This window comes from Cynocephalus volans, chromosome 7 (assembly GCF_027409185.1).
Source record: "Cynocephalus volans isolate mCynVol1 chromosome 7, mCynVol1.pri, whole genome shotgun sequence".
NCBI classification, from domain to species: domain Eukaryota; kingdom Metazoa; phylum Chordata; class Mammalia; order Dermoptera; family Cynocephalidae; genus Cynocephalus; species Cynocephalus volans.
Window position 1 is genome coordinate 145,823,893 of NC_084466.1, and position 14,307 is coordinate 145,838,199.

The following is a 14,307-nucleotide window of genomic DNA, read 5'->3' on the forward strand; positions in this document are numbered from 1 at the left end:
CCAGGTTGAAACACCAAGAGGCCGTAGAAAATGGGATAGGAAACAGAAGATGGTACATTCTTTCCTAAGAGGTTTATGCTTCATATTTAAATAATCTAAATGTCATAGTGTCTGGTATTTAAGAACTAAAAGTGCAAAAAGGTAAAGCTTATAATAAATATTTAAGTTCCAGCATTTTTATTGAATCTACCAGTATATTTTGATGTAAATTCTGCTAACCTGCAGCGTCTGTGCATCATCTTGACATGGTAAATGAAATTCCTTTAGACCGCCAGTCTAAAATAATGAATTGTTCCCCCAGTTAATTGTATTGCTTTGATAACAAGGAACTATGCTAGGCCTAGAGAACACAATAAGTGGATTTCATCAGATGATTTGTGTGACGTTTTGAAAAATGATCTTCTGGAGTGACCTGATTTTAATGGAACTCTAAGGGCACGCAGCACGCACCACTGCGCAGCTTCCAGCTGGGAGGACGCACTCCTTCCCATGGCACAGAGTGCAGGGTCATGCCCAGGCAACTCCTCACTGGGAAAATTCCCAGGGAAGTCCAAACCAGGAGAAAGTATGTGCCACAAAGGGCAACACAAAGGACCTATTTCTACATTACTTTTATTTTATTGATACATATCTTTTTTTAAAATCCAGAAAGATCTAAAACTGTCCTTACTTCTTCATTGCCAGTGTGTAAATAAACCAAGACCAACCAAATGAAAACAAGCAAAAGCTGTTTATTCAGAGCTTGCTACAGCAAGAGAGTCGGCCACCATCACTTGCGTTTTGGCAGAGACTCAAAGGCAGGCAGGAGTAGGAATGCGTTTTAGGGGAAAAAAGAGAAGCTTCAGGCATGACGCGATTACAGGCTGTGGAGAAGCTGTGGGTGGGCTAACTCGAAGTCAGGCATCTTATGTGATTGGATGGGGGTGCATATGTGGCTTTTTGTGGTTGGTCCTGAGTTAGAAGTAGAAACAAAAATTAGGGAACCTGTCAGTAATTAATCAAGTCCTTGCCATTTGGGGCCAGTTGTTACAGGGATTATTGTTTGACTTCTTGGATTGTTATTAGAGACAGCTGTCTGACTTGCTACAGTCAGCTTCCAGCAGGCTGGCCTCCTGGACTGGTTACTGTAGATAATGGCTTTGTTTCCTGAGCAGGTTGCTGCAGGTCATAAGTCAGAGTTCTACTTTTATATATGGTCCAGCCATTACCTGTATATTTAGGCTTTCACCAGCGTATAAGTGTTACATTCAGAGGATGGGGGGAAGTAATATTTGTCTTCTTTAAAAGAGCTACTGTCTTGACTTTTTTTGTTACCAATTGAGAAAATTAGATTCCCTACAGTAACAAAGTGTGCTGAAGGGGAGTGATAGAAATTACTTTATCTCTCTCTTTTTTTTTTTAATTAGTCTTCCACACACTATACAATTCAGGAAGATAGGGGCCTTGTCTCTCTCGTTTGCTCTTGTGTCCAGGTCCTCTTGTAGGTTGAAAGAGGACCTAGCAATTTCTGGGTTGTTTTGGTTGGGTTTTTTTGTTTGTTTATTTTTAAGTTCACCATATATTTCACATGCAGAAATGCAAAAACAGTAATAAAAAACTTATATTTAACTTGACATTTATGTGGATAAAAACACAAATGCAGTTATGATTATTGTGCTGTTCACAATTAAATTACAAGATTGTAAAGAATAACCCATGATGAGTGTATTAGTCTGTTTCTGTTGCTCATAACATACTTACCTGAAACTGGATAATTTACAAGAAAACAAAATTTATTGTTTACAGTTTTGGAGGATAGGAGGTCCAAAATCCAGGGAATACATCTGGTGAAGTGACTCTACAGCAATGCAGGATGTCACATGGTGAATGGTAGAGCAAGAGAGAGAAAGAGCTCCTAATGCACTCTCCTTTTAAAACCCCCAGAACCACGTCCATGACCACCATTAAACTATCCATTTATTAATCCATCTATGAGGGCATGTTCCTTCCAATCTAATCACCTCTTTGAGGCCCCACCTTTCAACTACTATAATAGGATTTCCCACCCTCTTAACACTGTCACAGTGGGGACAAAGACTTCAACACATTAAACTTTGGGGAGACAACACAACAGTTCAATCTATAACAGTGGGCCACAGCTATGTGGTCCAGCAAAGGACCCAAGCTGAAATCTGAATGAAAACGTCATTTGGCCCATCAAAAAGATAAGACCTTAGGCAAGTGGCCCTGAGCATCCTCTGTGAGTACACAAGGTAGACACTCAAATATCACTGCCAGGAGGAATGCAAGGTTTCCTACAGACACACTACCGTTTATGCACAATCTGAAAATGTGGTTGGTTGTTACATTTCCATAGGACAGGAGAAAAAGCTGTCAGATTAAAAATAAGCATGGTTTGCAATTTTATTTGTAAATTAAAAACTGAAATATGCTTATGATTTATGATTTTCAACTGAATGTGTTTCCAAGCTTCAGAATCATTAGCAAACCCAGGATATGTTGTGAGACACTACTTCAATTAGGCTTTGGACTTCATATACCCTGAAATACAAAGATACAGTGACAGTTTTGAATTAGCAAAGAATTTCCTGTTTTGGCAAGTCAAACTGTTTACCTCTCCTGGTGCTATCTCTTCTGTAAGGAAAACAACATGTGCAGCCACATGTAAATGGAAAAGTATTATTTTTCAGAGCCTCTTTGGACTAGGTCATGCGGTAGTTTAATGAATAACATGATTTCATATTTGGATGTTGTGATCATTGAAATTAGTGTAAGTGGTCTCTGTCCTCATTAAAAGAGACATATATTCGTCATATTTGGCTATCTCTTGATAAGATGGTGCCAGGAATGAAATAGCAGGAAGTTGTAAATTATGACAGAAATATGCCAGAAGGTCTGTGGAAACTTAGGGTCTGCCTGAACTGAACTTTTAGTTAGCACAACCACAGACTATGATTTTTTTTTTGAATAATGTCCTTCAGCTTCATCTAATTAAAGAAATAAGAAAATATTTGTTTACTACAGCAGAAGAAGTGATTAAAACATCTATATTAGACACTTCAGAAAGTTCACATGTACTGTTCAAAGGTCAAAAAGTAATTTTTATTTAAACTTTAAACTTATATCATCTCTAAAAAATTTAGGATATTTAATATCCTGAAGGAGTAAGTTACCTAACAGCAACCCTTAAAAGGTAAATCTGTAAGATTATTAGCCTAGCTAGTCATTATTGTAATTTTGCGATCCCTTCCCTTTCTAACACCATAAATTTCTCCTTCTCCACAAATACCTTCTCTTCTGTTTTCAAAGGTACTCAAGGATCCCTTTTCTTTAAAAAATAAATAAATACATACATATCCATATAAGCGCAAGCATCCGCATCTACTCCATTTGACCCTGCTGCTTCCCTTCTGTAGATAAGCTTACTTATGTCTTGTTGCTAAATGTCTTGAGCATGGGACTTAGTCTGCTGGCCACACTTCCTCTCACCCCATTCCCTGCTTAACTTTCATGTTGTCATCCTCAGTTAGGTACAGAAATGACTCAAAGATCACAGTCTTCTTTGAGGAAATCTAATGGCCTGTGCTGCAGCCTCTGCTGGCTCATTTAGTGCTTTTTCCAGACTCCTTGACCCCTGCCCTCCCCTGACATCCACAAGACTGCACTGGGCTAGTTCACCTTCCTCCTGCACTGCCCATGTCCCTTCACTGGCATTTCTTTCTGTCCATAAATCTCTGGAGTTCTGTTCTTGCAGGTAATATTTGAAACTTATCTAGAATAAATTGACCCACAGGAATAAAATAATTCAAAGACATCTTGCATAGGATAAGATCCAAAAGAGAGGCTTTCCTCTAAGAATGACTTGTGTCTGTGAGGGCTCAGGGTTTGGGTCTGCTCAATTCTAAGTCAAGCCTCTAAGACCTTGGAGAAAGGAAAATGAACCAGAAGTCCTTGGGTAACTTCTTCTTAAACAAGGCTGAGCAGTCTGGCCTCTTGGTTTAGTATGGTGATTTGACACATTTTATTTTGCTCAAGAAGTATACAGGTCTCTACAGAAGCTAAAATACTCATGTATAGCTATAAGCCAGGGTATCTGGTTGAGCCATTGCTTTTATAAATTTGGTAAAGTCTTTACTATATCTCAACATCTTACCAAATATTCCTGTCAATTGATGGACAATCAATGTAACAAAATAATATTCTTTTAATTACCTATAATAGCTACAGTTCCAATTTTGTGCTCATATTATGCCAGTACTACTCAGGGTCTTTTTCTTATATTTAAGACATTTATCAGCTAAATTGAAACAAGGTGTCTTTCTTCCATGTCTATTTGTGCATAGCACAACTCTATCTATGGAGTACTTTTTTTACTTCTTAAAAACAGTCTGAGAGAATGAAAATACAAGCCACAGACAAGGAGAAAAGATGTGCAAAACACATTTCTGGTAAATAACTGATATCCAAAATGTACAAAGAACTTTTAAAACTTAACAATAAAAGAAAAAAGTTAATTAAAAATGAGGAAAAGATCTGAACAGACATATCATTAAAGAAAATATACAGATGACAAATAAATATATCAAAACATGCTCAACATCATATGTTGTGAGAAAACTGCAAATTAAAACAACAATGAGATACAGCCACACACCTCATTCAGATGGCTAAAATCCAATTCACAGACCATAGCAAACACCAGTGAGGATGAGGAACAACAGGAAGTCTCATTCATTACTGGTGGGAATGCAAAATGGTACAGCCACTTTGAAAGACAGCTTGGTAGTTTCTTACAAAGATAAAACGTGAGCTTACCATATGGTACAGTAATCGTGCTAAGTATTTATGAATTGAAAGCTTGTGTTCACACAAAATCCTGCACGCAGATGTTTGTAACAGTTTTATTCATAATTACCAGAAATGGGAAGCAAGTACAATTAAGATGTCCTTCAATAGCAGAACTCTTAAACAAACTGTGGTACATTCATATAATGGAATATTATTCAGTGATAAAAAGAAATGAGCTATCAAGTAAAAAACAAAAATGAAGGTACCTTAAATGAATATTTGTAGGTGAAAGAAGACAGTATGAAAGACTACACTCTGTATGGGCCCTGTGCTCTGACCAATGCCACGATGTGTCAAGGTGAGCCCAGGAGCAGCACAGCTGGAGGTGGTCCCACCCTCCTCCTTGGACCCAGAGGGGAGTGCCAGCCCCACCCTGTGCCCCGAACTGTGCTGCACCAGGTGAGCCCAGCAGCAGCGCCAGATCTGCACAGCTAGAAGCAGCCCTGCCCCCCTCCGTGAACCTGGAGGGGAGCACCAGCCTGCAGGGTCTGACCCGCTGAGGTATGCCCAGCAGAACCGCATGGCGCCAGGGGTTCATTCTACAACCACAGATTCTGGAACAGGACCCAAGGTAATTTAACATAACCACCACATCTACTGTCAAGCAAAGACAACTCACCACCACAGTAACAACCAGGGCCACTCCTCAGCCAACCTCAGTGTAACAGAAGAAGCAAACCCTCTACCAAATGACCAAACATCAACAAAAGAATTCTAGAAGTACAAACAAACAAGAAGAAATGACACCACCAAAAGAATACAGTACTGCTCCAAAGTCAGACTCCATGGAACAGGGAATACTTGAAAGGTCTGAAAAAGAATTTTGAGCTATGGTCCTAAAAAAACTTGAAAGAAATAAAGGAAGACTCAATTAGAGAACACAGTGAAACAAGAAAAAATATCCAGAATATGAAGAAGGAAATCTACAAAGAGATTAATTCCTTAAAAAAGAGTCTGGCAGAACTTCTAGAAATGAAAGACTCACTCAATGAAATGAAAAGCACAACTGAGAGCTTGAGCAGCAGGCTAGAGCAAGCAGAAGAAAGAATTGCAGAGCTTGAAGATGGTCTTTATGAAATAACTCAGGCAGACAAAAAAAAAGGAAAAAATTAAAAATAATAAGGAAAATCTAAGAGAGATAGCAGACAACCTCAAGTGCTCTAACATGCAAATTGTGGGTATTCATGAAGGGGAGGAGAAAGGAAAAGGTCTTGAAAACCTACTCAAGGAAATAGTAACAGAAAACTTCCCAGGTGTAGGGCAAGATACAGACCTTCAGATCCAGGAAGCTCAAAGGTCCCCAAACAGATTCAACCCAAAAAGATCCTCCACAAGACACATTATAGTTAAATTTGCAAAGCTCAAAGACAAAGAGAGAATTCTACAAGCAGCAAGAGAAAAGTGTCAGGTCACTTATAGGGGTACCCCCATAAGACTAACAGCAGAATTCTCAACTGAAACCCTATAGGCCAGAAGAAAGTGGAATGATTTATTCAAAACACTAAAAGAAAAAAAATTGCTAACCAAGAATTCTTTACCCAGCAAGGCTCTCCTTCAAAAATGAGGGAGAAATAGTGTATTCCCTAGACAAACAAAATTTGTGGGAGTTCACCACCACATGTCCAGCCCTGCAAGAAATTCTCAAGGGAGTCATTCATCTGGAATCTGAATAATGGTGACCACTACCACAAATACACAAGAAAGAGCAAAACTCATTCTTAAAACAAAAATGCCAGCAAGAAAGAGAAAGAAGCTAAATCATCCCACCCTAAATTCCCAACTAACATTGAAGAAGAGAAATAAAAGGGGAAATAATGAGTAGAAGATATTTAAACCATCTAAACAAGAAACAATTAAATGATAGGAATTACCAACCCTTGTCAATAACTACCCTAAATGTGAATGGACTTAACTCCGCATTCAAAAGAGACAGACTGACTGGATTAAAAAGCTAGACCCAAATATATGCTGTCTTCAAGAGACCCACCTCACCTGTAGAGACATACATAGGCTAAAAGTGAAGGGATGAAAAAAGATATACCATGCACATGGAAACCAAAAACGAGCAAGAGTAGCTATTCTTATATCAGACAAAATAGACTTTAAAACAAAAAACAAAAAAAGACAAAGAAGGCCACTATATAATGATAAAGGGATCTATCCAGCTAGAAGACATAACAATCATAAACATATATGCACCCAATACCGGAGCACCCAGATATATAAAGCAAACACTCTTAAACCTAAAGAAAGAAATAAGACCTAATACATTAATAGTGGGTGATCTGAACACCCCTCTCTCAGTATGGGACAGATCTTCCAGGCAACAAGTCAACAAAGAGACACAAGATTTAATCTACATCCTAGACCAACAGGACCTGGCAGATATATACAGAACATTTCATCCAACGACTAAAGAATACACTTTCTTCTCATCAGCTCATGGTACATTCTCCAGGATAGACCACATATTAGGTCACAAATCTAGTCTCAGCAAATTTTAAAAAATTGAAATCATTCCAACTATCTTTTCAGACCACAATGGACTAAAATTGGAAATAAACAATAAGCAAAACCCTGGAAGCTATACAAATACATGGAAACTAAATAATAGGCTCCTGAATGACCTATGGGTCCAAGAAGAAATTAAACAGGAAATCAAAAAATTTCTAGAAACTAATGAAAATAAACATACATCATACCAAAACTTGTGGGATACTTCAAAAGCAGTACTACAAGGCAAATTTATTGCAGTAAATGCTTATATCAAAAAATTGGAAAGACTTCAAATAAATGACCTAACACTATGCCTCAAAGAACTTGAAAAACAAAAACAATCCAAACCTAAAGGCAGCAGATGGAAAGAAATAATTAAGATCAGAGCAGAACTAAATGAAATAGAGACCCAAAAAACAATAAAAAAGATCAGCAAAATAAAAAATTGGTTTTTCAAGAAGATAAATAAAATAGACAAACCATTAGCTAGGTTAACAAAAAAAAAAAAAAAAAGAAGAAGAAGAAGAAGAAGAGAGAAGACCCAAATAACAAAATCAGAAATGAAAAGGGAGTCATTACAACCGATACCACAGAAATACAAAGAATCATTAGAGACTATTATAAACAACTGTATGACAACAAATACGAAAATCTGGAAGATATGGATAAGTTTCTAGACACATACAAACTACCAAGACTGAACCAAGAAGAGATGATAGAAAACCTGAACAGACCAATAACAAGCAAGGAGGTTGAAGTGGTAATTAGCAATCTTCCAACAAAGAAAAGTCCAGGTCCGGATGGTCTTACAGCTGAATTCTATCAAACTTTTCAAGAGGAGTTAACACCAATTCTCCTCAAACTATTCCATACAATTAAAATAGATGCTACTCTCCCAAACTCATTCTGTGAGGCCAACATAACTCTGACACCAAAACCAGATAAAGACACAACAAAAAAAGAAAATTACAGGCCAATATCCTTGATGAACCTTGATGCTAAAATCCTCAACAAAATATTAGCAATCAGAATATAGCAACATATTTAAAAAATTATACACTATGATCAAGTGGGATTCATCCCAGGGATGCAAGGATGGTTTCAACATATGAAAGTCAATAAACGTGATACATCACATCAACAAACTCAAGGACAAAGACCATCTGATTATCTCAATAGATGCTAAAAAAGCATTTGGCAAAATTCAACATCCCTTCTTGATAAAGACTCTCAACAAATTAGTTATAGAAGGTAAATATCATAACAAAATAAAAGCCATTTATGACAAGCCCACCACCAGTATCATTCTGAATGGGGAAAAACTGAAGGCCTTTCCCTTAAGAACAGGAAAAGATAAGGATGCACACTCTCACCACTTCTGTTTAACATAATACTTCAGGTACTAGCCAGAGCAATCACACAAGAGAAAGAAATAAAGGGAATCCAGATTGGAAAAGATGAAGTCAAACTCTCTCTATTTGCAGATGACATGATACTATATTTAGAAAAACCTAAAGACTCTATCAAAAACTCCTAGAGCTGGTTAATAACTTCAGTAATGTTGCAGGATACAAAATAAATCCCCCCAAATCAGTAGCATTTATATACTAAAATAATGAGTTAACAGAAAGAGAAATAAAGAAAGTAAGCCCATTTACAACTGTTACACAAAAAAATAAGATACCTAGGGATCAATTTAACCAAGGAGGTGAAAGACCTCTACAGTGAAAACTACAAACCACTTTTGAAAGAAATCAAAGAAGACACAAAAAAAATGGAAAGATATTCCATGGTCTTGGATTGGGAGAATTAACACTGTGAAAATGTCTATACTACCTAAAGTGATCTACAGATTCAATGCAATCCCTATCAAAATATCAATGACATTCTTCACAGAAATGGAAAAAACAATCTTACCTTTCATATGGAAAAACAGAAGACCCCGAATAGCCAAAGCAATCCTGAGCAAAAAAAAATAAAGCTGGAGCCATAACACTACCTGACTTCAAATTATACTACAAAGCTATTGTAACCAAAACTGCATGGTACTGGTATAAAAATAGACATTCAGACCAGTGGAGTAGAATTGAGAACCCAGAAATCACCCCTCAGGTTTATAGCCATCTGATATTGGACAAAGGCAACAAAAATCTACATTGGGGAAAAGACTGCCTCTTCAACAAGTGGTGCTGGGAAAACTAGATATCCATATGCAGAAGAATGAGACTAGATATCTAGCATATTAAAGTTTTAAGTATAAGACCTGAAACTGTAAAAATACTAAGGGAAAATATAGGTGAAACACTTCAGCAATTATGTCTGGATACAGGCTTTACGAACATGAGCCCAAAAGCACAAGCAGCAAAAGAAGAAATAAACAAATGGGACTATATCAAACTAACAAGTTTCTGCACAGCAAAAGAAAGAATCAACAGAGTAAAACGACAACCTACTGAGTGGAAAAAATTTTTGCTAACTATGCATCCGACAAGGGTTTAATATCCAGAATACACATAGAACCCAAGCAATTATACAGTAAAAAAATGACCCAATTAAAAAATGGGCAAAGGAGCTGAATAGACATTTTTCAAAGGAAGACACACAAATGACCAACAGATACATGAAAAGATGCTCAACATCACTAGTCATCAGGGAAATGCAAATTAAAACTACTTTGAGATACCACCTCACCCCAGTTAGACTGGCTATAATCAAAAGGACTATGAATAACAAATGCTGGCGAGGGTGTGGAGAGAAGGGAACGCTCCTACACTCTCGGTGGGGCTGTAAATTGGTACAATCATCGTGGAAAATAGTAGGGAGGTTTCTCAAACAACCACAGATAGATCTTTCATACAATCCAGCAATACCTCTTCTGGGTATGTACCCACAGGGATGGAAATCATCATGTCCAAGTGATACCTGCACTTCCATGTTCATCACAGCTCTGTTTACAATAGCCAAGATGTGGAAGCAACATAAATGACCATTGATGGATGACTGAATAAGGAAACTGGTATATAAACACACACACAAACACACACACACACACACACACATATACCATCAAATACTTCTCTGCCATAAAAAAGAATGAAATACTCCGATTTTCAACAACATGGATGAACCTGGAGAAACTTATGTTGAGTGAAATAAGCAAAGCACAGAGGGATAAATACCACATGTGCTCACTCATATGCGGGAGCTCAGAGAGAAAGGAAGGAAGGAAAGAAAGACCATGGTAGTGCGTTGGTCTTACATTCTTAGGGCTACTAAGTGGAGTGGGGGGAAGGGGGAAGGGGGAGGGGGAGGGGTTGGGGGATTATTGGGTGGGGGACACGAGGTACAAAAGTAATTTCTGGTAGTGGGTATGCCCCCAGTATGAATCTAGCCCTCACATCATGGGCATGAGGGGTGACAATTAGCTTTTTATCTCATGAATATTCATAGATAGATAGATAGATAGATAGATAAGAAAGAAAGAAAGAAAGAAAGAAAGAAAGAAAGAAAGAAAGAAAGAAAGAAAGAAAGAAAGAAAGAAAGAATCCAGAATAAAGTTTTTTCAAAAAAAAAAAAAAGAATGACTAGACACTGTATGATTCCAACTTTATGACTTTCTGGAAAAGGCAAAACTGTAGACATTAAAATAAGATCAATGGTTACCGAAGTCTTGGGGAAAGGGGAGACATAAAGCGGTAAAGCACAGGTTCTTTTTAGGGCACTGAAACTATTCTGAACAATACCGTAATGATGTACACATGCCACTATGCATTTTTCAGCCCATAGAACTGTACAACACAGAGTAAACCCTAATGTAAACTATGGACTTTAGATGAAAAACAGGTGTAAGTATCAATACCGATTCCGTTTTTCTGTAAACCCCAAACTGCTCTAAATTTTTTTAAAAATCACAATATGATGAGTTTTGTTACTACACAACAAAACAGTAGTAACACTGAACATTCTGAGCACATCCAGAGCAAGCTTGCGTTCAGACACAGAAGAGGTGCGCAGTCACATCCACGTCTGCATGCGATGCGTTGCTAAACACTGAATTCAAATGTCCGACATCAGCGTCAGTTAACTTTGTTAGATCCTTGTTGTCCATGTGTGGAGTTCACATGTCCAAGTCAAGAAACACTTTAGGTAAAAGGTGAACTACTTGACAACTTTCAATAAACAGCTAAAAGTTTGATGACTAAATGTTAAAACGGTAGCAAGCAAGGCCTAAGCCGCCACCGTCGCCGTCCCACAGTTGCCTAAGCAAGCATTTCAGTGCCTTTCTCCTTTTCTTACAGGCCTTGCAATTGCCAGTGCCCTAATAGACATTTCACAGCAGAAGCCTTCCGATAGTAAAGACAAGACTTCTGGAGTCCGAAATCGAAAGCACCTCTCCACACGTCAAGGAACTTGTGTCTGAGAAATGGAAAACACTCCTGTACATCCTGTAAAGTTTTACTCTTTAAAAGGCTTCCATTAAAGCTGTTCTGTGACTCAGATTTTATGGAGGCAAATCTCTGTATGACCCAGGGCCTGAATACAGTTCCCTCTAAATGGGCAATGATCCAAGTAGCCAAAGAATGTTCGTGAGTTTTATAAAAGTAACAGTATTGATGGTCACAGTTGATAAAGTCCATTTTTACAGCCACCTTAGGCTTATTGTCGCTAACATTGAATTGCTCTGGTAAAAGATGTATATTGTTTCTTAATGCAGATGAAAAATATGTAATTCATATAAATCAACTGTTTATATTCCAAGGCTTTAGAGAAAGACGTTGAGTAACGCCTGACTGATGAGAATTGTACAGTTTTTGCCTCATAAGCAAGCGTAAATCACCTGTATATGAACAGGAAATGAGCAAATTGCGATGGCTTTAAATGCTGTTTTATTTCAGTGTAAATGTGAACGCAAGATTTTGATTTAGTAGGATGTAGGTAATGTATTTAAATATTTCACGCAACCATCTTATGTCCAAACTCAGTTTGAGAACATGACAATTTTCCACCTAACTGGAATGCAGACCAGCGTGAATCCATTTGGCTGGGTGGTGTGTGCCACTTCACGGGAGGTTTATTAGAATTCTGAGTGTAGAGGACATTCCTGTCGTCCATGCCAACTGCCTAACTCATTATCAGAGCTGATAGAGCATGGAAAAGCCTGTCCACCAATCCGGTTTTCCCTTCCTTCCAAAAACAGCCTGCAGCACCACAATCTGAATAGAACTGAAGTAGTCATTTTACAGTGTGCAAGCTTCTGCTCCAATACGGTAATTTTTAAATTGCCTAGGAATCACTGGATCAGACCTAAATGATCTGTCTGCATTTTCATAAGAACAGATCATTTTCTTTTGGCCTTCCTCTCCTAGCTGCTGGATTTTATCTACCTTTCACAAATGTTATGAAATGTGTAACCTCCCAAGTTATGACATGACCCAGGTTCCTTCCTGCCCACTATTTCACTTAGAATACAGTATTCCTGTTCCACGAACACTTTAGTGTCATGAGAGAAAGTCTGGAGTTTAAAAAACAAGTTCATTGTTGCCCACGTTCAGCATATTCTTAATGACTTATTGACTTAAAAAATTAGGGCAGAAAGGAAAAATAAAATAAAACAGCTTTCACTTTGGAACACAGAATCATGTGTCCTGATACTGACAACAGTTCACTAACGCTCAGTAGCATGAACAGAGATAGTTTGAAATTGCAGTTTCTTAACTTCAGGGTGACCACAGTATATATGTCAAAACAGTAACAGAGATATCCAAAGCTGTTGTATATGATATAGTTTTGTTTAATATGAAAGTCATTTAAATATAATTGATGTTTAGTACTCTATATGTACTTTTCCTGTTCTTTGGATTTCTGGAAGATAATGACACTTTATTGTTTACAGCTGATGCATAGTTATTCGCATGCCATGGTTGTACAGTAGTGGAATACGACCCTATTGTGATATTAAATGTTTATTTCATAATGCCATTTATACATAATCAGCTTAATTTGATGAGGATTGATTGTACTATATAACAGGAATGATCATACAATATGTAGTTGCATCTTATATAAGATTGCTAGGTTGCATCTAATCATGACTATGTCATTATTTTCATAATTAGGCATTTATGAATTATAGTATATATCCTTCTGTTGGCATGATAATTTTGCTATCTTCCATGCATTAAAAGTAAGATGAATTCTTAGAGTAATTTTAGTAATTTTGTCTATACCCTGTGGGGTTTTATTGGGGAGTGGGGGGTGTTTTTACTTCCTGATATTTTCTCTCTCAAAAAAACAGTGAGCTAAGTTTGTTTGTAAATGTCTCCTAAAAACAATCAAGTAGTTTTATCAGCTTCTTTTGGGGCCCTTTAAATGTTGATTTTTCTCACGGAAAAATAAATTGACAAAACAGCTGATTACAAAGATATGATCATTTAAAAATAAGGCAATTGCTCAATTTGTTTAATCCTCTAACAGTTGTCACAAGAGAAAGCTTATATAACAAAAACACAAAACATACAGACTTGTGTGTAAAATCTATTTTGTCTATATTTTTAGAGAAGCTAAGAAAACAGCATTAACATGAAATAATTGTCAAGTTTTATCCACCTCAAATCCCATCAGCTTCTTAAAACTTAAAAATTCGAGTTTTAGAGAATTATGGGACATAATGCAATATTAAATTAAAATCATACCATACCTTTCTAGGCCAAATATTGCTAACTCTGGCTAATTGTGCAATATATTCTCAACTTATCAAACCCTTTTACTGGCAATAAAATTGTTCCCCCTCAGGTGAAGTGACTTGCAAAGACATCAAGGGTCGAGGATAAGCACTTTGAATCTGCGTCTTGGATTTTTTCCCACCACATCCCACACACTTTCAATTTGGATGGTTTTGTTTTTTAAAAATCAAACCATGGAAATATGCAGATACTTTCCAAGAAGTTAGCAGATAAATGACTG

General features: G+C 37.2%; 1 protein-coding gene across 1 annotated transcript in view; it reads left to right on the forward strand.

Annotated features, from left to right (window-relative positions):
- The window catches only part of ATRNL1 (attractin like 1), an 819,545-nt gene extending 807,514 nt beyond the window's left edge, over positions 1–12,031 (forward strand). Inside the window, exon 29 of the mRNA XM_063102060.1 lies at positions 11,643–12,031. Within this exon, the coding sequence (XP_062958130.1) occupies positions 11,643–11,764 (122 nt within the window). The 3' untranslated portion in view covers positions 11,765–12,031. The remainder of the gene's footprint in view (positions 1–11,642) is intronic.
- The last annotated feature ends 2,276 nt before the right edge of the window (positions 12,032–14,307 follow it).